Source organism: Sapajus apella, unplaced genomic scaffold (assembly GCF_009761245.1).
Source record: "Sapajus apella isolate SASKATOON/1434 unplaced genomic scaffold, GSC_monkey_1.0 scaffold67, whole genome shotgun sequence".
Classification (NCBI taxonomy): domain Eukaryota; kingdom Metazoa; phylum Chordata; class Mammalia; order Primates; family Cebidae; genus Sapajus; species Sapajus apella.
The window spans coordinates 1776787-1803081 of NW_022437007.1; the positions used below are offsets into that span (position 1 = coordinate 1776787).

Here is a 26295-nt window from a genome sequence, read left to right on the forward strand (position 1 = left end):
CTAATTAGGAAACCAGAAAATTCTGATCTCTTCTTCAGTCCTAAGAACTGTTTTTTGCTTGCTCTTTTCACAACTTAGATTAGTGGTTTCCAATATTAAGTGAGTACATTTCAGTCTCATCTCTCCTTTCTACGAAACAGTCCCAAGTATGATATAGACATCACTGTAACATTAACAGCAAAATTTCGTCCATTACTGCTCTCTTTGAGGGTATTTTGGCGAAAGGAAAATGGAATAGTCGTAGTTACAGTTTTTAAATAAATGGTTAATGCGCTACCTATAGCTGGATCTATCGATGGATCAACTTCATTTAACTTTCATGAAGTTACTGGTGTTTGTCAAGACTTCCTGGCTCAAGTTTCTGATGTCCAGAACCTAGCATTCTTCAGGCATCTCCCCTGTTGTATAATCCCTGCTTCATTCTGGCGCTTCGAGCAGATTTGGTTCACATCCAGCAACAGGAAACCCCGGCCTTCAGGCCTTGCATGGTTTATATGACGCCGTGAAAACGGCCGATTCAGGGCCTCCCCTGCACTGCTTGCCGAAGGTCCGGCGCATGCGTCCCGTCCCGGGTGAGCGCCGTCGCGCCACATACGTCACACTCTCCGGAAAGCGCCGCTGCGTAAACGGCGGGGGCGTGTCTTTTGGTCCCTCCGCATGTAGTTACCTGAGAAACGCGGGAAGTTGGGTCGGGGCACTGTTGCTCTGGTAGCCTAAGTTGTTTTATTTCTGGAGAGAGCCGTGAGGTTGTCCTCGGGCCCAAGTCCTTAGGCCGATTCGGCTTTTTGGCGCGGTGCGATGGAGGTAGTGGAGGCCGCTGCCGCTCAGCTGGAAACTCTGAAATTCAATGGCACCGGCTTTGCAGTTGGCGAAGGTCCAGCGGGTGCGTCTCCGGGCTCTACTCCTGCGCCAGGGACACAGCTGCCGCTACAGTCGCGTGAGGGGTCCCCGCACACTGAGCAGACCGTGGAAGTTAAGCCTGCCGGGGAGCAGCCACTGCAGCCCTTTCTGAACGCCGTCCCGGCCGGGACCCTAGCGCCGCAGCCGCAGCCGCCAGCTGAATCGCCGGCCTGCGGGGACTGCGTCACCTCCCCGGGAGCCGCAGAGCCTGCGCGGGTTCCGGACCCCTTGGAGACCTCGGAGTCGGAGTCGGACTCGGACAGGTCGGGTGCCTACAGGACCCGGAGCTGCGGGAGAGGTCTTGTAGGACAGGCGAGGGAAGCCGGGGCCTAGGAGCCTAGAGGTTGCCCGTGTGGGCCCTAGCGGGTGGGCAGGTCGCTGATGCTCCGGGCGCACGTGTTGACGTATTGGCTCTGACTGCCCTTTATTCTCTGCCTCTTTCAGCAGGTCGCGTGGTGAATCTGAGCTTAGTGATCAGTTCTCACTTCTTTCCTAAATGTGGTTACCTGAAGGATCCTATGTATAGATCGTATCAGTTTTAGAAAGTTCGAGGATCTTAGGTTATTTCCGTAACTATTCAGTTTAGGCTGTACTTTTGTGGTTATAATTGAGTTTTATGTCAGATATGATTTTTTTTTCCATCACTTCTCGGCCTTGTTTTTTGAACCAGATACATGGAGAATCAGAAAAAGGATTATTTTGTTTCAGAGCTGACTCTTGATAATTACGTTAATTTATAGAGTCCTTGTAGGTAACACGTGTTCATGAAAGTAGCTAAACAGTGTTATTTAGGAGTATTTTATGCTTTACGTTCTATGAGAGCCTTTTCCTCTTCCCCCACTTCTGTCTTTTAAATACGAGACCTTTGGGTTGGAGAGAACTCCAGCATTTGAGTATTACTAAACCACACTGAACATTGTCCACAAATAGTTGAGTGAGTTGAGTGGGGTACTAAACAGGTTAATAGCAGACACGTGGTGAGGAAGTGAGAAGTTTAGTTTTCAGGAAGGTCTTCAGTGAAGAGGGAGAGTGGAGAAGGCTGAAATATTTGAGTAGAAGGAGAGGGTATGAAGTACACTGGGAGGGGGAAGTAACTGTAAACAAGGCTGGATTTCTTGGCAGTACTAAGATTGCAGTGTGATCATTTTGTGGGATTTCAGAGTTCATTTTACTAGCAAAGAAAAGTAAGTGGTGGACGATTTGGGGATAAGTTTTGAAAGCAGAAGGAATATAGCATCATAATAGGCCAACTTAGTGTCAGGATACCACTAATGACTTTCTTTGTGGGTGATGGCAGAGAATACCAAATATTTGAAAAAATCAAAAGGGATACAACTTTTTGCCTGTTATCAGCAGTGAAATCAAACGGAAGCTGAAGGGGAGAAGCAGGTTTAGTTAGGATCATGCACTTTTCCTTGTATTAACTTGCTGCAAGTGTGGTATGTATAGGACATTCATACAAAGGTGGCCAATAGATTGGGTATGGAGTTCAGAGATGTCCTAGCTGAAGATTCAGGTGTTAATGTCACATGGATGATGATTGAAATCATTAATGTCTATGGGATTATCCATGGAAGTAATGCAGAAAGAGGAGGAAGTCGGAGAACCCCTAAAAATAGTACATAAAAGGGCTTGTAGTGGGGAGCCAACAAACAAAATTTAAACTGAGACAGTGGTTGCTGTTAACGATAATTTCTGTGGAAGATAAGGACCAAGAGAGTTTTCAGAAAATGGAATGGTCCACATAATTTAGTAACTGAGGATTCCCCAAGTTGTCTGTAGATTAAGAAGAAACTCATTGGCAATTAAGCGATCTGGTTATTGGTGCCTAAGTGAGGTGCCATGCCCAGAGTTCGTTCCCTTTTGTTGGTGATTTGTCACATGCTTGCTTATACTCAGACAGGTGTATGATAATGTGAGACTATTGTCATAAGAGGATCTGAGTTATAGCAGAGGTTGGAAAATGTTACTGGTAGACTAAAGACTATTCTCCCAATACCATATCAGCTTTGAGGTGCTAACTTTTGAATTAGAACAGCAATAGTAAAGATATAGTAAAGATGATATTTCTTAGTTGAATAATCTTATTTTAATGTCATTATAATAATACTGTACTATTTTTTTAACTTTTTTCTTCCCTACAGTGAAACAGATTCAGATAGTTCAAGCTCATCATCTTCCTCCTCATCTTCCTCATCATCTTCCTCTTCTTCCTCTTGTGTATCACTTCCTCCAGTGCTGTCAGATGGAGAGGATGATTTACAAGTTGAGAAGGAAAATAAGAATTTTCCTCTTAAAACAAAAGATGAATTACTTCTTAACGTAAGTACTTAGTACTTAGTTGAATGTTTTGAAATATATTCTGGTACCGATACTGATCTAATTTTGCCTATATCTGCTCCATAAATTAGAAGTCCATTCTCAGCTTAATGGGCATGGCTTTTGCCATGTCTTGGCTTTCTTATGTAAAAGAGAGTAGTGATCTGGATAATTCTAAGGTTGCTTCTGACTCTCATATTTGATAATTGTTCTGATTGTGGCATCAACTTCAGCTTTGAACTTTCCATTTTTTTGCATTCTCTAAAGAAGATAGAGTTGCTTTTTTTTGTCTACCAGTCAGAAAATTTATTGATTGCATTTAGAGAAGTAGAAAGTGAAATTCAAAGGGTTGAGCTTGTTAGGATTCCTGTTTACTTGAAGTTTTTGGAGTGTTTTTATTATTACAGTTAATTGTAGAATGGTATTTATTGGCACTTGATAGGTTTCGTTTGCAAAGTTAACTATTAAAGGTTATATCCTCCTGTGCTGTAAACTATCCTTGGGAGGATGATACTAGTCTGACTGAAACCTGTGACCCAAGAGGAAAGGCTTCTCAGAAGAATTTCAGAATGTAGGCTATGTTACCACATTGTTTTTTTTCCACCCCTGCATGTACTTTTAATTATTAATGCTTTAAAAATATTTAATGATCACCAATCACAATTATTATAAAACACTTAAATTGTTGAGATAGCTTAATGCAAGATTTGAAAAAATAAAGCCTACAGGACTCCGGAGCCTTTTGTTATGAATGGATTCTACCAGTGTTAATTATTTGTCTTTTTCTCTACTCATAACAAGAAGTTTTCTGTCTCACTTACGCTTTATATATTGAAAACCTTGGGATTTGTTTGCAACTTCATCACTGGCTCATGTTTTCATGCTACAGATATGTTGGTGTTTCTTAGTGGTCTTTGTATATAAAGGCTCCCAACTTACAGCCATTTTCTGAAAGTAAGAGACTTGTTTGGTCTTATTTGCTTGTCTCTTGATCATCTTTCTACATAAGTTTCTTATTAGAGTACAATAACCAACAAAGAAAAGACCACAGTACTTCTGTAAATGCATACATATGATTGTCTTATCTTACTAGATCTGGAATTCTTACCTTAAGAATTTCTTCAAATTTAAGACGAAGTCTTAGCATATTTGTTTAGGTATTTTTCTAGACAAAATGCCCTCGTTTTCATCAGAAGATCAAAAAAGGATTTGTGGCCACAAAGAGTCCAGGTACAAGTTCTTTGATGATTGAGTTCATATGTGGTCCTTTCAACTCCGATAGCGCCTAGTAGAGTACCTTATAGATAATGGGTTCTCAGGCCAGAGTAATATATGATTATAGAATGAGTGTGTGAATAGGCATTTTATATTTATTCTTTAAGAAATTATTATAGCGCATCTGCCATTTGCCAGGGGCTGTAAACAGGACCAATCCAATTTCTGCTCTCATAGTGACTAATGGAGGGACACAGACAGTAAATCAAGTGGAGACAAATACATTTAGTTGCTAAAGTGCTGTTGAATTGTATAAGTGTATGTTTGCCTCAAAAGACAAAATTTCATGTGAATGTTGTTAGCTTTTCAAACTTGGAGTGGTGGGTTGTGACCATTTCAACAGCTCTTTGGGAATGATGAAGAGGTGATTTATAGTCTTTATTTGGGAAACTTATTAGAAGTCCTTCAGACTACTCTGCTGCTAGAGATAGGTAAAGGAATGGATGAGTTCCCCAGTCTGCCCTAAATCTCTGGCTTGCAGGTCTTGAAGATATTAGGACTTCTTCAGGGTTTCAAATCTTAAGTTTAAGGGAAAAGAATGGCTTTGTCCTAAGTACCAAGGATAGTGTATAGTCACAAGTAGGTAGTGTGTTAGCAGTCTGCCTCTTTGTCCGTTTCTCAGGGCTGGCAGTTTGACTACTGATAGACTTTTGCACGAAAGTGATGGAGATGACTTTTGCGGGCCTGTGGTCTGTTACACAGCCTTGAACAAATCATTGAGGCTAGTGGAATGGGTATTCAGATTGCTTGGCTGTGAGTCACATAGTCACTCCTGTTTGTGTAGGTGAGCGTGTAGGAGAGAGTGAAGAGAGCATGTGTAGGAAAATGAACACTTGAAAGAGCACATGGGCTAGTGAGAGAGAGGGTGGGAGTGCATAAGAGCCAGTTGACAGAAAAGGAGTGTGAATGTGTATGTATTATGAGAAGGATGGGGTGTTGGATGTGATATCAGCCCTATATAAACCACACGGAATGTTTTATCTTTCACCGGAAAGGGAGCTTATATTCATTCCAAAACGGGATGCTGGGCAGACAGTAATAACAGGTTATACTCTATAGAGGGAAAGGGAAATACTTGGAAGTGGTTATCATGTGTGACTTATGTCAGACTCGTTATGGGGAACAGAGACTGGAGGTTTATTTGAAAGCAGCTGGGAACTAAGGCAGCTATGAGGGCTAGTCACACTGTTTCTTTTACATGCCCTCTTGGATAGTCTCACAATTCTCCGTATGTTGTTTTAGTCTTTCATTATTGGCTGGCTTCCTCTGTTTATCTGTAGATTTATCTTTTTGCTTTTTTTTGAGATGGAGTTTTGTTCTTGTTGCCCAGTAGTGTAGTGGTGAGATTTTGGCTCCCTGCAACCTCTGCTTCCTGGGTTCAAGTGATTCTCCTGCCTCAGCCTCCCAGGTAGCTGGAATTATAGGCATGTACCACCACGCCCGGCTAACTTTTTTTGTATTTTTAGTAGAGATGGGGTTTTGCCATGTTGGCCAGGCTTGTCTTGAACTCCTGACCTCAGGTGATCCACCCGCCTCAGCCTCCCAAACTGCTGGGATTACAGGCGTGAGCCTGTACCTGGCCAGATTTATCTTTTTAATTCAGTTTATACATGAATTTCTGTATCTCTGGCTCTAAATATGGCATCTGTTGCTTTTCATATCCTGTGAACTGGCTAATTAGTGTTGTATTTCTCTGCTTACTTTTGGGACAATCCTGTTGTTTAGCTTATCTTTTTTTTTTTTTTTTTAAAGAAAATGACAGTTCACTCTTTCAGGGAACTGTCTCCTCTCCACAACTAGTCCTAGCTGGTGTGGTATGTGCCGTTTTGTTCCGGCCTCCTGATATGTTATTTAGATTCTTAGGCAGCAGAGATTGTGTGTGTCTTAGCTAGATGGATCTTCAAGCTCCATGTGGTCTGTTAATTTAACTATCTATCTAATGAAATTCTGAAGAAAATTAATGAAGTATTCTGTCCATATTGCCTTTGCTAAAAGGTATACACAAATTAAAATTTGCCAAACAGTTAAAACCAATTTTAGAATTTGTGCTGGACCTTCAGAGATCTGGACATAGACATGCCCAATTTAGCGCAATTTAACCCAATTTTATGTCTAACAACTTTCTAAAGTGTTTTCTAGCAGTTTCTTGTCACTCAGGCATTCTTGACTTAACTTTTACCTCCATTTAGTCTGTGCCTCAAGCAGGAATGTCACCTCTCTGGATCTATTCTTTTAACTCTTTGCATTGTGAGTTGTTAGATCTCTGTGATCTATGTACAATGCAGATCTTTAGGTATAAGAGAACTACAGTGAAGTAACTTTATGATTATTCTTAAACCTTAGAAAAGATGTAATTTTTTTAATGGGAGGTTATGGTAAGGGGGAAGAGAATAAAAGAGGAATTAGTGAGCTATAGTGGCAGTGAAAAAGAAGAGTCTTAAGCGGCTCTCTTCATGTGACAATTATGTAAGTTTAACCAGATAAAATTGCTTTTTTAAACATAAACTCTTCTTTAATGCTCAGAAAGTTTATATATAACCTACACAGTCACTGTAATGCAGCATACATATTACAACTTTGGAACTACATTCAGCCACGTAGGATGTAGTCAGTGTTTCAATGAATTGGAAAATTGAGGCTCTTTTTGACAATTTTTTTTTAGCAGTTTATGCCCTGAACTCTTCATTCAAATGTATCAAGTGTAATTAAAAATGTAGAGTCATAAAAACATTTGGGATTATGATTTCTAAGGTTTTAATCAGAAATGAGTTTTATAAATTAGTGCCCATTTTTTTCTGAAAGCCTGAAAGGCTTGACGTAACATTTTAAAATTATAAGCACAATGTTTATGGAGATAAGAAACAGATAACACTTCAATAGGGATAATAATGTGTATCTAGGCATATACTATAGCATGACCAAGAAAAAGAAATTAACACTTGTTGGCAATTTTGGGGGAAATTTAGCCATCATACTTTGGTGACTGCTTATTTTATAAGATAAGTGCATTTGGTAGTTAGGTTGAGTACATTCTATTCTCCTGATTGTAGCAGTGTGAACACGTTCTAAAACGTCCTAACATGCGTATATGGAAATATCTGAACCACCTCAAGTGGTTAGAAGTTGCAGTAGAATATTTCGTGCCTATTTGATCTCCTATCATATATGAAATTGTATTGCATCTTGGTCTACACTCAGTAATTATTGATTGAATATATTGTTTTCAAGGCCTAACTTGGTTTATAAGTTTTGTCCTGAATGAAGGCCTCTTTTAACTTAGGCTTTTATGACTGTAGGTATATTTGGAACTGTTAAATTCTATTTTAGAATACACTTTGCTAGCACTAACATTCTTTCCAAAGTGCTTGTTATTTAAACAATGATTTATATACTTAAAAGATATAATTTTTCATTAATATTCAGTGTTCTTCAAAAATAATACTTGGGTTTTTTTTTTTAAAGTTTTGTATTTCATTTTATAGAATTATTTCAATAAAGCTTACATGAGGCATGAATGATCCGTAAACATGAAATAAGTACTGTTTTATTCAGTAGAGTATCCACATATGTCCTGTATATATACATATATAATTATTATTACACAGAAACATTCAATTTTTTAGAATCCCCCATTCCTCAGTAGTTTTCAATAAGTCAATTCTGCTGATTGCCGTAGAAGATAAAGACAAATGTCTGGAAGAGCAATAGAACTAGAGAGTGAGGATACACAGTTTAGCTGAAAGCAAAGTAACACCAGAGAGTTAATGGCTGAGTGTCAGATAAGTTCTGCACACAAGAAGTGATAGGATTGAGTGGAAGGGGAGGTATACTTGTACTGCAATGGTTAAGGAAGGCGTCGTGGCTTGAACTGAGGTGGAACAATAGATTGGAAAGGAACAATTGTAAACTTTGCCAAGGAAAGGACCAAGCCTGTCACATGACAGTTTTATTTCCCGTATCAGTTAAATAATAAGGATTTCTGAAAAAATCAGGCCAATAATCTATGGCATTTTGCAGTCATTTGCCAGTCCTTTTATCTTAGGGATATATAAAATCAGTGTCTTAAAGTTGATGAAATATGGACTCAATTAACATAAAAGATGCTTAGAATTATATTCATTGCTGGAGATTTTTTCCTTATTGAGATGGATTATAGTTTTCTTTCAGTTTTATATTTACGAAAATCAAATTTTGAAGGTATTCTTATGAACTTTGTTTCTCTAACAGTAATTTTAGAGAAAAACAGGTTGATAATGTATTCATTTAAAAAAAAAGTATCAAGACACTTCAAGGAAGTGTTGACCCTCATTTTTTAATTGGCTTGTCTGAGTCTTAAGTTTACTGTCATACGCAATAGGGTAATGAGGGCACTAACGCTTACTGGTGATAAATAGCTGAGTTCCATGGAAACTTGTAAAATTACTTCTCCTGAAGAAGTTAATGAATTAGACTACATGTTAAGTATGGTCATAGTTGACACAAAGTATACAGACCTAATTCATTTTTTTTTCCAATGTTTTACCAGCTATAGAGAAAAAAAAAATTCAGTCATGGCTCTCAGTACTCCAGAGATTGGATCCTACTTTCCAACCATATCTGTGAAGGCTCACCTAATAGCATCAGGTAATTGGCTGCCACATGCATGTCCTATGTTGGGTAACATGAGAAAAGTGGTTAAAGAATTTCATTCCGCCTTCCTCACTTTTCTCAATTTTCTCCAAATTGACACCAAAAAGGATTAGTTTTCATTTGGAATGTTTGATTCCTTCCCCTACCAACCTCTGCTATCCTTTTGCTATATTTGTGAGTGAAAATCCAACTGAAGGTTCTTTAGATAATTTTGCTTTAGAAAGTCATCAAATTACTGATACTCCTTTTTTTTTTGCTCCATAAGCCTTCACAAATGCTAGAAAAGTCAAGGGTGTTGTAAATTTTAAGTGTTATCTTTTCAGAGGGCCGCTTTTGACATATTACCTCCTTCCATTTTTGCATTGAAAGTTTTAGGCACTCATTTTTTGACTGATAGGTCTATAACTTAATTTTTAATAGGATGGATTTTTGATGTTACTCTTTTGAATATTTTGCTTAGCTGATTAACTTTGTAGGCCGTACAGATGTTAGAGAATTAAAATATAATAATTTTACAACATAGACAATACTTGCTCTTTCATGGATATTCCTGAAGTCTGGTTAGGATCTTCCATTTCTTTAGTGCCATAGTTATGAGTATCTGCTATCACAGAGGACAGTAATTTTTTGTTCAAATCTAGTATGTAATTTATATATTAATGTGTTGTCTTTTTGATTACATGCAACTGGACATTTAAATTGTTATTAACTATTTGTACAACTGTTTAGAACTTTTGCTCAGTTTCCTTACTATTCGTAGATAAGAAAAATGAAACCAGAAAGAAAGAGACTTGTCTGAAGTCATGTAAGTGGGGAGGAGCAGATTCTGAACTATTAATAAGTACATGCTAAACTGCTGTGTTTTTAGTATTTGTGGAGACCTGCATAGCAACATTAGAATCTGGTCATTTGGACCTTCTCATTATTTGGTTCCTGAATAATAATTATGTAACATATTCTCTCAAAGTGAAGGGTAAATGTATCATCTAATGTCAGCTTTTAAAAATTGTATTTGCTTGGATTATATTGGCTCTCAATAAAGGCTTTGACTTGGAACTCTGTAATGTATAGAAAATAAATGATCGAGTTTATTTAATAGGTTGGATTTTAGTGTTCATGTGCCAAGTGCTGTGTTATTTGGGGATTTTTATTTCCATGCAACCTTTTCATTTGCTAATGATGTGAATGAAATAGTTTTTTTCCTTTCCTTTCCTACCCTTTGTTATGTATAGAAGTCTTGAATAAATGGGTACAGAAAAACTTTCTCCTGTTCTTTGATTTTTTTTTTTGTTAGTAAACATTTATGATCATAATTTTATTTGCATGATAAAACAATTATTTCTTACCGCAGGTAACGTACATCCAGAATAGATTTTTGGTTGCATTTTAATTTTGGAAAACAATGAAATTAAAATGTAGATTTATCACAAATCTTCATTTCCTGAGTATTCAGGTTAGCATTAAGACTTTATTAGTAATCTGGTACATGCTATTGAAATGTGGTCTTAAAATTATACCTGTATTAAGGCCAGAAATAAATTGATATTATTAATACCTGGGTATATGTTTTGTAATGGAGGGCTTTTTTGATGTGTGAGAATGTAAAGCAGTGCTGTGTAACAGAGCTTTCTCCAGTAATGGAAATGTCTGTATTGTGCTGTCTTGAAATGTCGCTAGTGTGACTGAAGACTGAGTGTTAAATTTTATTTAATTTTAATCAATTAAATTTGAATTTGTAGCTAATATTGAGTAAATAAAATAAAAAGTCTTTCCTGTCTACTCACCATTCTTTTAACAAGGATTGTGGGGTAATAATCCAGGCTGATAAATTAATCTGCACTAAATCGCTTTGTCTTTTATTTTTAGGACCCTTGGTCTGTGTTGAAGAATGTCTTTCTATCCCAGGCCTCTTTTATCACCTCTACCTTCAGTTTTTTCAGTTTATTAGTATGCCTTTTACTTCTGATTCTTTGTATCTTTTGTGCACTGCCAAAATGGTAATGTCTCACAGTATGTTTTCTTGCCATATTTTCCCCCTTATTGGATTGTGTTAGTGTGTTTCTCTTTTCTGTCACACATATACATCCTTCCCTGATACGTGGAAAAGCAAAGTGATTGATTTTTTTATTCCCCAAAGGAGATTATGTATCTGAGATTTAGTCATTATCATAGGAGGAGCAGCAGCTGTGTTATCAGGGAATCAAGTGTTAATCTATAATTGTATTAGTGTTCACTGCTGCAACCCAGAGGTATCTATGCATCAATCCTAGGCAGTTAAGCTTCCTTGGAAGCCTGGCTTTTAAATTTTATTTTTGAGATTAGGTTCAGGTCTTTCTCATTATTTGAGGATTCTATATCAGGTTATATTTTCATTAGCTGATTTCTGCTCAGACTAAAAAAGACTGACTTCTGAGATTTTTGTTAAAGTTGAACTGATGAGGTAGATGAGTTCATTTAATAAATATAGATTAATACTAAATGCCTGCTATGCGTTAGCCATCTTTTGGGTACTATAGCAATGAGCAAGACTAAGTAGTTCTTAGTTATGTTTAGGACTAAAAAGGTCCTAGTTGTGGTTGGTTTTATTGTCTAGTTAGAGAAATGGACATGAAGTAAATATAGAAATGTTAGACAACAATGTGTTTAGAAAAAAGCAAAGCAGCAGGATAGTTTGATAAAGGATGACTAGGCTTAGTAATGATACAGTACATTAAATCTGCTAGTTGAGAAAGAGATGATGACATTTGGCATTCATACATCAAGACAAAAATCTTCTATTACCTTGTCTGACATGTTCCAAAGGAAATTGCTTTTAGAACCTTTCAGAGATCTGTCCATTTCAAACCTTTTTAAGTTCTCTGAACCTGCCAACATTTTTCATGGAAAGCACGTCTCTTGGGTGCCTTCTTGTTTGAGTTTGGTTTTTTTTTTCTCTTTGTCCTCCTCTTAGCTTGCTAATTTAAAAGAAACAAATAGATCTGGTTTCCCTTAATTCAGTGCCTTTCTCAAAATGAATATATATGGCTTCATTTAACTGGACTTTCAAAGGCAGACTCTTTAACAGACTCTTAATCTGGAATTGTACAAGGTGGGTTTACTTATCTCTTACATGTTTTGTATATACTATGTACTTTTTATATACCTTTTATGTTTTGTGGAGTATTTGGGGTGAGATTTCATTGGTCTTTTTTTTTTTTTTTTTGGAGACAGAGTTTTGTTCTTGTCACCCAGGCTGGAGTGCAGTGGTGCAGTCTTGGCTCACTGTAACCTCCACCTCCTGGGTTCAGATCCTGTCTCAGCCTCCCGAGTAGCTGGGATTACAGGTGCTTGCCACCCTTTTTTAGTAATTACCCTTTTTTAGTAATGCTCAGGAAACTGTACATTCCCATATTACAGAGTACTAGGATCACTGAACACGTATTGGAAATACAGTGGTGATTACAGAGAACAGTGTTTGTTTGTTTTCCCCTAAGTTTGATTCTACACAAAAGCAGAGAACCTTCCCCTTTGTGGGCAAAAGTTTTCATTCTTCTGGTACATAGGTTGGAAACACAGTACAGCAACAGGAACTAAGAGGACCTGCCAGACACTGTTTTTGACCAAAATTGTGAGTCCCTGCCACACTACAAATAATCTGGCTTTATATATTTTCCCTTATTTTCCTCATACTGGATGTCTCCTAGTATTCCTTAGAGCAGAACATCAGGACTTCATTAGACCCTGTAGACTGAACTGCTCAACGTACAAAAAATTATGTTACAATGATCTCAAAATAATGAAAGAGCATTTGATAAAACTCAATTTATTTCTGATTTCAAGAATTTTATTAGAATTGGAATAGATGGATGCTTTCTTAACTCGTTAAAAAGAAAGTTCCAATAAAAGTGCATCATTATGCATAGGATTTGGAACATTCCTATTAGATATGTCCACTGTCATCACAATTGTTTCATATTTGAGATGCTGGAATTGTCAACCAATATCATCTGAAAAATGAAAGCCATGTTGTACTAATATTAAAAAGAAGGACAACTTACTCTTTGAAAATATGGTTGTATAATAAATATACAAGAAAATTACTAAAAGTAAATTTCAGCATGATATTTACGTTCAGGCAATACTCAGGTTTATTTGCAATAGCAGAAAAATATATTCAGTAACTAGGAATTTATTATATCAAGTAATATGTAAAGTAGAGTGAAATAAGCCTAAGCACTATGTAGGACCCTTCATAAAGGCAGCTGTAATTAAATGTGATCTCAGTCAATGACACCAGTATGACAAAATAGTTCTGGAAGTTTAGCAAGATTAACATGTGAGAACAGTTAAAAATACTAAGAGGAAAAATATTTTAGCGTGAGTAAAGAAAGTAGCCTGCCGTCGCAATTGAAATGTTTTATGAAAACCACAGTTGTTAAAATAGTTTAGTACTGACACTGAACTAGATCAGTGAAAATGAATGGAGATTCAGTAAAAAACCCAACTACATAAGTGTACTTAGTATATGTTAAAGTTTGTTTTTCAAATTATTAAGAGGAAAGATGGATTATTCTACAGCATGTCAGGATAACTGGCTAGTAGTTTGTTAAAGATAAAGTCAATCACTGCTTCACTTTTATACAAGAGTAAAATTGTCAATGGACCAAATACCCAAATATTTAAAAAATGAAACTAGAAGAAAACAATAGTGAATTTTAAGTGATTTTCGGATAGGGAGGACCTTTCTAAATGTGACACAAGTTTCAAAAGCCAAAAAAAAAAAAAATACTTGACTACGTAAAAATTAAAATGCCAAAGGTTGACTAGACAACCAAAATTATTTAGTTTAAATCATTTAGCTAAAAAACATTCTGGGGCGTAAGAGAGTGGATATTTGCAACATATTTGATAAAAGACAAATGTTCTTAAAAATCAAATTTTTAAAAAATAAATTAATAAAAGATAAGCCCTCCAAAAATGTGTCACATTATACAAGAAACAATTCATAACACACATAAAAATGGCCAGGATACATGCAAGGATATTCACTCTTTATGAATGAAGAAATTCCTGTCAAAGCAAGATACTATCGTATACTCATAAAACTGTCAAAGATTTAAAGTGTACTTATCAATAATGGCAAGGGTGTAGGGAAACCTCTGATACATTGTGGAAATGTGAATTGATGTGACATTTTTAAGAAGAAATTCAGCAGTATCTGTCAAAATTTTAAACATTCGTATGTTTTAATCTATCAGGACCACTTTAATTTATCACAGGAGTTACACAAAGATATATGTTGAAGAATGTTTGATGTATCATTGTGTGTAGTGGCAAAAATTCTAAAAGGGCAGATACATGTTGTGTCAGGTGGCTAGTGTAGTATAGTACCACTGATACAGTGGAATACATTCATAACTGTTAAAATTAGTTATATGTTTATGTTTTGGTATAGAAAGATGTGGAGGGTATGATAGGTAAAAAGGGTACCTTGTATTAAAATATGGATTTTTAAAAATTATTGTATTTTAAGTCCTGAGATACATGTGCAGAATGTGCAGGTTTGGCACATAAGTATACACTTGCTATGGTGGTTTGCTGTACCCATCAACCCATCGTTTACATTAGATATTTATCTTAATGGTAACTCTGCCCTAGTCCCCTGCCCCTGACAGGCCTCAGTGTGTGATCTTTGCTTTTCTGTGTCCATGTGTTCTCATTGTTCAACTCCCATTTATGAGTGAGAAAATGCAGTGGTTGGTTTTTTGTTCTTGTGATAGTTTGCTGAAAATGATGGCTTCCACCGTTATCTATGTCTCTGCAAAGGACGTGAACTCATCTTTTTATATGGGTGCATAGTATTCCATGGTGTATATGTGCCACGTTTTCTTTATCCAGTCTCACTGATGGGCATTTGAGTTGGTACCAAGTCTTTGCTATTGTGAACGGTGCCACAATAAACATGTGTGTACATGTGTCTTTATAATAGAATGACTTATAATCCTTTGGTTATGTACCCAGTAATAGGATTACTGGGTCAAATGGTATTTCTGGTTCTAGATCCTTGAGGAATTGCCACAGTGTCTTCCACAATGGTTTAACTAATTACAATCCCACCAACAGTGTAAAAGCATTCCTATTTCTCCACATCCTCTTCAGCATCTGTTGTTTCCTGACTTTTTAATGATTGCCATTCTAACTGGTATGAAATGATATGTCATTGCGGGATTGATTTGCCTTTCTCTAATGACCAGTGATGGTGAGCTTTTTTTCATATGTTTGTTGGCTGTGTAATTGTCTTCTTTTCCGAAGTGTCGGTTCATATCCTTTGCCCACTTTTTTTATAAATTTATTTAAAGTTCTTTATAGATTCTGGATATTAGCCCTTTGTCAGATGGATAGATTGCAAAATTTTTCTCCCATTCTGTAGATTGCCTGTTTACTCTGATGATAGTTTGTTTTGCTGTGCAGAAGCTCTTTAGTTTAATTAGGTCCCATTTGTCAGTTTTGGCTTTTGTTGACATTGCTTTTGGTGTTTGAATCATGAAGTGTTTGCCCATGCCTATGTCCTGAATGGTATTGCCTAGGTTTTCTTCTAGAGTTTTTATGGTTTTAGGTCTTACATTACATTAAAGTCTTTAATCCATCTTGAATTAATTTTTGTATAAGGTGTGGGAAAAGGGTCCAGTTTCAGTTTTCTGTATATGGCTAGCAGGTTTCCCCAGCACCACTTATTAGAGAATCCTTTCCCCATTGCTTGTTTCTGCTATGTTTGTCAAAGATCGGATGGCTGTAGATGTGTGGTGGTATTTCTGAGACCTCTATTCTGTTTCACTTGTTTATATGTCTGTTTTGGTACCAGTACCATGCTGTTTTGGTTACTGTAACCTTGTAGTATAGTTTGAAGTCGGGTAGCATGATACCTCCAGCTTTGTTCTTTTTGCTTAGGATTGTCTTGGCTATATGAGCTTTTTTTTTTGTTCCATTAAAATGTGGATATTTTATTTAAGTGAAAAATACTTTGAAGTTAGAATTAAAATTTATATCTACATGGTAAATGTATTTGAAAGATAACATTAGCTATCTATGTGGCTTGGAATTGGGTAGTTGAAAGGAATAGAGTTGAGGAATTTTTGCCTTTTACTTTGTATCCTTCCATACTGCTTGAGTTTTTCCTTTTTTCAAAATAGGAACATGTTTTACTTTTATACTTTAAACAAACCACAACAGAAGCAAAACAGTATCAGTTTAGACTTACATGAAAGAATAAATATTACATTACATGGGCCTTTATTCCTCATAATAGAAAATACAAAACCAGGAGCCTTTCATGCTGGTTAAATAGTGCTTGTTTATTTGAGAATATTTAACCAGTAGGCTTCATCCCAATCCAAAAGTAATGAAATTTTTGTTCTATATCTTATAATTTGGCTAGGCAATGGGACACATTTTATCACTGTACTTCTGGATTAGCCAGTGACATTTGCCACTTTACAAGAGGTACCACTCCCAGAACCAGAATTTGTGTGAGACTCCTCTCACAGTTGCCCTCTAAAATATCGTTAAAGCTCTCTACTCTGCAGTCCCCCAAAATTATAATTATCCAGTTTTGTGTTTAACAAGGTCTGAGATTTCTTTAGCTAAGAACTTCTGTGAAAAGGCTATTCAGTGTCTCGTTTGTTCTAACAACTAAACTCCCTTCTCCATTCTGATTTACACATGAACCACTTTCAAACCATGCTCTTCCCAAGATTAGGCTTTCTACATTTAATATAATGAAAAGAGAAGTGGTTGTTCTCTCCTTAAAAGTACTCAGAAAATTTCTGATGGATGAAACAAAATAATTTCCTCTAACACCAGGGAGACTAACCATACAAAGGCACGTTGCTGACTTTCTTCTGCATCGGTTGGTTGAGACCCATAGTGTTGCTCTCCATAAGTTATCCTTTATCGGAAAATAGCATATTCCAGATGCAGTGTATTTTAGATGTCTGCTTATCAACTCTGGTAAGAACCTAGTTTAAGTTTCCATAGGGGTAATATGATTACTCAAGATTTCATCTGCACTACACTGCGTATTATGTAGATTTTTCCATCTTTTCCAACATTTCTCTAAAAGTTACCCTTCACTCAGTTTAACTCTTAAAATGCCATTGGTAGGGTCTTTGCACTTCAAGCCTTCTTGAGGAGAAGCTTTCTTCTGAGAGTTAATATCATTTAGCAAGGGTCAAGAACAGAAAGTTCTGTTTTTAATGTAAAGGCTAAGGCAGATGTATTCTTAGACATCTCTTCAACCTCATCTGTACTTCAGTATCTAGTTTCCATAGCAACTGAGATGCAGTTTGCAGCTGGATAAGAAAAGATAAATCTTTAGGTGTAAAGAAATTTATTTTTTAACCTAGAGAAAGACGGTATCTAGCAATACCGTCACAGTTTTTATAGGCTAAAGCCTACATTCTTTTTTTCAGGACTTTAGTATTTCACTAATAGGTATCCTTTTCTTTTTCCTGAAGAGGCCAGTCGTTCAACTCTTCTCCACACAGTCCCAGCAAGGATTGCTGCTTCTTTGTTCTACTGTTTAATCACAGTCAAACTAATTAATTAACCAATTTAACACGACCGATAAAAGAACTTTTCTACAGAAATTGTAGTTACCAGTAGAATTACTTCTTTTCAAATGGAATGTCTCTGACTTATAATAGCCTTTTTTTTAATAGGAAGCAGAGAGTCTCTTGTTCAAATGTGATTGAAAGAATCTAGAACAGTACTTATGTCTGTGTTCTTAATATAACTGAATTTGGGGTTTGTACTTAAGACATGTGGAGTCACTTAGGTGGAGAAGTGTTGGAGTGAGAGAAGTGCTGTCACAAGTCTTTGCAACCACTGGAAGGATAACATTAAAGAGATGCTCTAAGCACTTAATGTTACATCTTCCTATAGGTGTAGCACTTTAAATGGAAAATTTATCTTATCTTTTTTAAGTTGTTGAAGCTGGAGGAAGATTAATGCTTTTTTTTTTTTTTTCTTTTTAATTGTAGGAACTGCCTTCTGTTGAAGAACTCACTATTATTCTGCCTGAAGATATTGAATTAAAGCCTCTTGGGATGGTTTCAAGTATTATTGAACAACTAGGTATGTAAAGAATTTTATTAATAAAAAGAATCTTATTAAAATATTAATTATATCTGAACACACACTAATAATTGAATCAGTGGCTTTCTGACTAGTAAATTGTTTTTTAAATATGTAATTAACACGTCATAGTTTGAAGGGATAAAATTCAGTTTTCATGTACTAAAATTATACATAAATAGAGTTTCTTCATAGAAATTTAAATGTCTGGCTTTACTGACGTACTTCCTCCAGAATTTTCTTTTAATTTGATATATTAGTTTTCTAATGTATCTCTACCAAATTACTGCAAACATAGTGCCTTAAAACAGCACAGATTTATCATACAGTTCTCATGTGGGGCTCAGTGGGCTAAAATCAAATGTGTTAACCGGGCTGAGTTATTTTCTGTAGATACTAGCAGAGAATCTTATTTCTTTGCTCTGCTTGGCTTCTTGAGCCTGCCCACATTCCTTGGCTTTTGGTTCTCTTTCTTCATCCTGAAAGCCAGTAATGGAGTGTCTGTCTCTGAGCCTTCTTCCAGTGTCTCACCTCACTCTAACCACATCTGGAAAGGTTCTTTGCTTTCAGAGACTTTTTAGATTGAGTATCTGCATAATCCAGGATAATCTCCCCTATCTCAAGGTCCTCAACTTTAGTCACATCTGCAAAGGCTCTTAAAAATGTAATGTATTTACAGATTCAGGTATTAGAGTGTGGATATCTCTGGGGGTGCCATTCTGCTCACCATCTTTGATTTTGTCTTAAGAACATGTAAGTTAGAAAGTTTAGTGGTTTAATACTGATATATTAATGGCACAAAATATGAAACTGCTATATAAGAGAACTTAATATTTTAGATTTCTTTAGCCCCAACATGTGAGGTTGGTATGTGAGATTTTGTTAATGTAGGTACTATTAACTCACAGTAGGGTACGCCTGAGAATAGAACTTAGCACTGACAAAGTATTAGGATTTTGGAACTGTGAAGAGGGCCTAGACTGCCCACCAGCCTCCACAGAACCTAAGGACATAGAAAAATTCAAGGTAGTTGCTCTTGGGACCAGCTGTATAATGAGTCAGTGGTTGAAATGGGACTTTTGACTTTTTTCTGTGTCTGTATCAATGTTTAAAAATAAATACTTACATAATTTTATACTTTTTCATTTTATTAATAAAAATATATTAAAGTGAACCCTTTTTTCAAAAATAATAATTAAAACTCCATGATTCTGGAATCATTACATTTACTAGTTTTAGAGTTATCTTATGGTATTTAATAATATGTGAAGATAAACAGGCAACTAATTTCTTATATAGTATGATTTAAACATTTATTAGACTTGTTGTATACAGATTTTTTTTTTTTTTTTTTTGAGATGGAGTTTTATTCTTGTTGCCCAGGCTGGAGTGCAATGGTGTGACCTCGGCTCACTGCAACCTCCGCCTCCTGGGTTCAAGTGATTCTCCTGCCTCAGCCTCCAGAGTAGCTGGGATTACAAGTGCACACCACCATGCCTGACTAATTTTGCATTTTTAGTAGAGTTGGGTTTTCTCCATGTTGGTCAGGCAGGCCTTGAACTCCCGACCTCAGGTGATCCACCCACTTCGGCCTTGCAAAGTGCTGGAATTATGCCACCATACTGGGCCTATACAGAAAAATTTTAGGTCATAATGTTGGTCCTCAAAAAAATAAATGTAAACTCTATGACATGCATGGAATGATGCATGTCATTTTCGCTTTTTGTTTTTTTGAGACGGAGTCTTGCTCTGTTGCCCAGGCTGGAGTGCAATGGCATACTCTTGGCTCACTGCAACCTCTGCCTCCCATGTTCAAGCAGTTCTCCTGCCTCAGCCTCCCGAGTAGCTGGGATTATAGGTGCCTGGCACCATGCCTGGCAATTTTTTTGTATTTTTAGTAGAGACAGGGTTTCATCATGTTTGTCAGGCTGGTCTCGAACTCCTGACCTCATGATCTGCCTACCTCAGCCTCCCAAAGTGCTGGGATTACAGACATGAGCCACTGCACCTGGCCCATTTTTTGCATTTTTAGCAATTCTATTTTAACTAACATAGACTAAAAAAAATTCTCAAACTAATGGGAATAAAGAGAAAATGAGTCAAAATCAGCACATGCCACTGTTGCCTACTCTGTTTTGAAAGCCTAAAATATCTAATATTATTTGAAACAAATTACACAAAAAGAAAAAATAAGTAGTAGTAGGCAAAAATAATCTATGAATTCAAAGAACCTAAAGATGAAAAGAGGGAATTTGGGTTTGCATTCTGTAGCCCTACAAACTATGCCTTTTTTATTTTGTTTTAATTTGGAAAAAACCATGGGACTAATTAGATATTATTCTTATAGGTAGAAGCGGAGAGATGTCATGAAATTAGTGATCTTGTGCTAGTTCATTCTTTCAGAGTGTTAGTTTTAAAATATGAAAATGTTTATTAATATGGTACAAACCTATGAGTTAATTTGTATCCATCTACCTGAAATTGCCTGCTGCTCAGAATCATTGTAATAAGAGAATGGGTCTTATTACAACTCAGTTGTGTTGCAGAAAGAGCATAGGAACTAGGTCAAGGTTCTGGTGATAATGGAATTGGCCTTGCCTTAATTGTTACAAAGGACTTTCTTAAATCTTTATTTTCTTATCTTTCTATAAGATGAGGGCATTGGATTAGATGGTTTTTAGTTTTCCTGTAATTAATTTGACTCTTCTGCAACGCCTTGCAGAAGAAATGATGATTAGGAAGAAACGATGACTGAAAATGAATTCTGTTAGTGCTCAGTGTAGTTATCAATCCATATTTCATCATTATTCCAGAAGCAGATTTAATTCAAAAAATGTTGCCCCATGATCTGTTGGTTATGTGTATATTTGGAATTCAGAAGTACTGACTTTTTTGTTTTTTTAATAGAGACGAGGTCTTGCTATATTGCCCAGGCTGGTCTCAAACTCCTGGGCTCCAGCCATTCTTCCTAGTCAACCTCCCAAAGTGCTGCAGGCGTGAACCGCTGCATCTGGCCTGAAGTTAAAATTAGTTGGAATACAAAAGAAATTATTTGAATTAATTTTAATAACCTGAGCTAATATATTTTATTCCCTAAGTGGACGTGGCATTACCTATGTAATGTAACAGAATGTTCTTACTTGTGGCTCTGATTTTCTAAAAATTTATTGAGCGAGTGAGTGAGTGAGAGCGAGAGAGACAGACACAAAGTGTGTGTGTGTGTTTGTGTGTGTGTGTGTGTGTGTGTGTGTGTGTGTGTGTGTGTATTTTCTCTTTGTTATGGTAGATCAATTTTTTAACATTTTTGTCATTTAAAAGAATTAGAGATTTGGAAATTATGCTTCTGCTTTTTGAGGAGGGAATTTTCATGTAATGATAAAAATTACTGTGAGCTGTAACACTTTTACTTCTTCTGTTCTTAAGAAGATGCTTTTGTGAAGCTTTTATGTAACTTTTTCGTATACCTGTAACTTAACAATGCTTTGTAGAAAAGAATTTAAGAGTGAGAAAGGAGACAAATTTCTTTTAAAACAGGAGTTTTAGGACTAAATATGATTACACTATTTTGGTAAAATTTACTTGAGAATATGTACATAGCTTGAATTTGTTGACTCTTTAGTGAATGATTCAGATTTTCTGTGCGATTTGTATTTTACTTTTTTTCTTAGAATTGTAGCTTTTTGTATTAAAAATAGTTATAAAACATTTCCCAGCGCTGTTTGGTAATAAGATTTTGTTTACTGAAGAGAAATAGTTAATGAGGTAACTAATCCCATTTTCAATTTTATTATAAATTATATTGGAATTAAAGCTTAGATTTGTATTAAATTCTATATTCTCTTGTAAGTAAATCTTAATCTATTTTATTTTTCAGTAATAATTGAATCTATGACTAACCTACCTCCAGTTAATGAGGAGACTGTAATTTTTAAAAGTGATCGACAAGCAGCAGGAAAGGTTTGTAAAAAATTTCAATTCTTACAAATTATTCTATTTCTTGGTTGGTTTTTCTGACTTTCCCTATCAGCTCTCAGAAAGTGTATTGATTTTAATTGATGGACAATCTAGACCTCTCAAGTTTCAGTACGTTCTTGATTTTCTTCAATACTTTATGTCTGCCTGTAATTGGTTAATACTGATTATTACTCTTCGCTGCATGAGTTATTAAATGTACGTGTGTAGAATTCCTTCCTAGTGTTTGTCAGGTAATTTGCTAGGCAGTGAGTCTAAATAATGAATAACACATCGTTTCCTACCCTCCAGATACTCAGCTGAGTGAAGATTTCCCATAGCATAGTAGCCCTTAACCATTTTTGGCTTTTGAGTCCCTTTGAAGAGTGGCTCTGAGACTTTCAGACTTTGACTTCCACGGAAGTTCGCTGTGGAATCTTAGTTCTAAGTGGAAAAATATTTCACTTCAGCAGTGAATTGTCACTGTAAGCATATACTGGGGAATTACAAATATGTGCACTCTAGTAATTACTGTATGAGTTGGTCCCTTTTAACGTCTTTCTAATGGAACAACCCTGCATGTCCACCTTAATATAGAACACTGTGCACTTTACCCAGCAAGTAGGCAATTCTGACTGGTCGGCTGAAGACATAAAACCTTCTAAAATCAAGAATATAAATACCAAGTAAGTATGTATTTCTTGGCAATAGGGACAGTTTTATTCACCTTGATATTCCCCATTGTACCTAGTGCAGTTCTTTATAAATTATTTGTGCCAAGTAAGTATATATTGAGTTGAATACAACAAATAAGATGAGCTATTTGTGATTTTCATGACAGTTGTCTTTTTTTCTTAGTACCTGGCTTAGAAATTTTCACCTGAAAATACTCAACACTTTGCTAAACTAAAACCTCTAAACAGATATTTTTTTTATTTCCCACTACATTTGAATTTCTAGACCTGTAAATGTGGCTAATAATATTTAACTGTCATTTAGCTTTGAAAGAAGTCAGATAAAAATACAACATTTACAACTCTTAACTTTAGTTATATATAAGCCTGTTGGCAAAAAATCTATTTCTAAATTTTACATAGAATGCTTTATAAATGCTTTTGAAAGACTTTGTGACAAGTCTTTCAAAAATACTTGATTATAAATCTGAGTACCTTGAAATGATTCCCCAAAATAGTAGTGAGAGTAGAGAAGATTAGAAAGTATCTGTTAAACAAACCAATAACCAGAATATGAAACTGAATACCTTTTAGTTTATTAACATGTGTTATCTAAATACTAAATTAGTTTTACCTTCAGTAGTGAGCCATTGAACATCTTTTCCCTGTATTCTTTAGTAACACAATAGTAATCAGCCACAGTGGTATTTATGTTGTTTAACTTTTTAAGTTCACTGAAACCCTGAAAGGAAGTAGAATTACCTTTATTTTAAAACTTAGGAAACCTTGCTAAAAAGTCACAAATCTGAAATGGATGAGATTGCCAACCCAGGTTCATTTCCCTTCCGCCTCCCTTTGCTTTCCCTACTGATTTAGGGAGGACGGTCTCAGATGTTTATTCCTACCTTTGCCCTTTAATCCTAATAATTGCTAGTTCTTAATAACTAGTGTAATCTGTTTCCTTCTCATATATCACTGAGTAGGGAATTTTTACTGATTTCTTTTTAAAAGATTGTCTTGTTTGGTAGGATATGATGATTTTTCTAGAGGACTCTGTATTGATGCAGTGTTCCCCACTGCCTTAGTTCTCATGACATATTTCAAGGTAACTTGGGATACAGTAATATACACAGTGATTGAAATAATTAGTTTACCTAACTAATGGATTAGAATGTTGTATTCGTCTGTATTTTCTTCATTTTTGTTAATGGAAAGTGAAAAAGTACAAAGTGATTGATAAAAGACCATGTTGGATAGTTGTAAAGGTTCATTTCCTCATTTCCTTTCCCCTTTGGCAGTTTAGCCCAAAGCTGGCTCACCTGGAGAGACAGTCTTTGAGGGCTGCTTCCAGGTGGTAGCATGCAGATCTTGGCCCTTCATGCAGGCTGGCACAGCCTGCCAGCATTGTTCCTGGGCCTGGAGATTCCTTGATGTATTTCTTGTTACTTAGAGAAACTGGGAGTTACCTAGTCCCCCCGTAGGTAATAGAGAAACTGGAAGTTACCTAGTCCCCTCTAGATAACTCGTAAGTTTGTGACGTGGTGTGTGTGTGGAGAGGAGGTGGTGAATACAGCTCATTCTCCATTTTGGAATATTGTCTGTGCACGTCCAGCCTGCTGGCTCAAACAGGTCTTCCACGCTGCTGAAACTTTTGCCGTGGTTCTCACAGAACATTTAAGCCCAGCCTATAGTGGGATGGAATTTGAGGAACTGCATGCACTCTATATCTTCTTTGCTTGTCAGTTATTTTTCCCAACAGACCCTATATTATATCTGTACCGTGGTGTTGTCATGGTGTTTGTTAACCTCTGTGTGTGATAGGAATCCTTGGAGATCTTGTAGCAAAAATATAATGACTTTGAGTAAAAAATGATGAGTATTATCTGCTAGAGCCAAGTGAAAGGATACTTAGAAAACCTCTTCTCAGTGGCAGGGCAAGTATAAAGCATCAGTTGGATTAAATTTTTATGTGAACATTTCTACAGAATAATTCCATTTTTAAAGATAAAAAGAAAGCTGCTTGTCTATCTCATAGTGTAGGTCTCAGCTGCTACTTTTCCAAATTCAGTTTCTTATACTCTCCTTACAAACTATTACTTCCTTTGCTTTTATCTTGAATCAGGTAGTATGGAAGTCACAAAATCCCCTAAGTTGGGTGGACTGACTGAGCAGGGACACAGGTGCCTCATATGGAGCTGTATGAGGAGAAGTGGGCTGGCCTGATCTTTGCTGTGTCTTAAGTTGCTCTTTACAGTTTAGCTCTCAGGTATTAGTCAATCTAAACTCTACACTCGGAGGCTAATAGTTATTTAAAATATTGTTAAATTCTTCTTTTCTACTCTGAAGTAGCTAAATTGCTTATGTGAACTCGGTCAAGTTTTCCTGTAACGTAGCTATTGTTAGTGGCTCAAGCCGCATACTGTATTTTATGGCTTCCTGTTACCTACTGTCTGTGGTGTTATTTTACTTAAAACTTTATAATGATTTCATTGTAGTTATAGCTCATAAACACTTCAGGTCTTAGTAACAGGCAACTAAAAAATTATGCTTTTCTTTTGTCCAAGAATTTTGAATATCACTTATATTTTAGTTTAAACCATACTGCATAGACCTGAAATTTGCAAGGAATTTTTCTACTGGCATCATTTTTCACACTTAGGAAATGGATTCGTGCTATCTAGGAAACAAATCCCTGGGAAACAGTCAGTGTACCAGGCTGCAAACAGTGATTATTTTACCTTCTATTAATGGATACATAGGAAACTTTTTAAAAGGTATTATTAAGTCTCTGTGCAAACAAAGAATTGGGTTTGTCTATATTCGAGGGACTTAAATTTGTGAATTGTTTTAAAGACAATTCTAAGTGAAAGTAAGATTACTCTCATGTCATGTAGGCCGATAAGAGTGGTGCTGCAGTGCAGCTCTTCCGTCCTTCACAGCTTTCACTGGACGAGGTCTACTGTATTTATCTAAACCTCTCAAAGCAAATGTCTTGCTATTTTCTTAAATATTTTTGCTTTTAAATTTATTTAATGTCTTAAATTTGTGATGCTATTAGTGTTATTTCATAATACATTTTAATTGTTTTTAATGTCACTACTTGTTTTTAGAGTATACATACCTTCAGAATGGTGGTGCCCTGCTAGGTGAGCTGTTTTATGCCTTAGTGAAAACTAATAAAAGCTTTGGTGCTCTACTAAAGATCATAAAATGTAAAGAATATTTATTATCAAAAATCAAGAACTGAGGATGTGATAAAACAGCCACTTTTAATGCAGTTGGTATAAATTGGTCCAAGCTATTTAAAAAGCTATTTAGTATTTCCATTAAAACTTTTATACCTTAGTGTTAATTATCATACTTTCAGCTTCAATACTTCTACTCCTTAAAAATCAATTTTTAGGAAATCTGAAGTATAGACATTGATATATAAGAT

General features: G+C 36.0%; 1 protein-coding gene across 1 annotated transcript in view; it reads left to right on the plus strand.

Moving 5' to 3' along the window:
- Positions 1-594: 594 nt before the first annotated feature.
- NAF1 (nuclear assembly factor 1 ribonucleoprotein) overlaps positions 595-26295 on the plus strand; it is a 39556-nt gene continuing 13855 nt past the window's right edge. The window contains exons 1-4 of the mRNA XM_032248525.1: positions 595-1163; positions 3045-3222; positions 18141-18234; positions 22109-22191. Of these exons, the coding sequence (XP_032104416.1) occupies positions 799-1163; positions 3045-3222; positions 18141-18234; positions 22109-22191 (720 nt within the window). The 5' untranslated portion in view covers positions 595-798. The remainder of the gene's footprint in view (positions 1164-3044; positions 3223-18140; positions 18235-22108; positions 22192-26295) is intronic.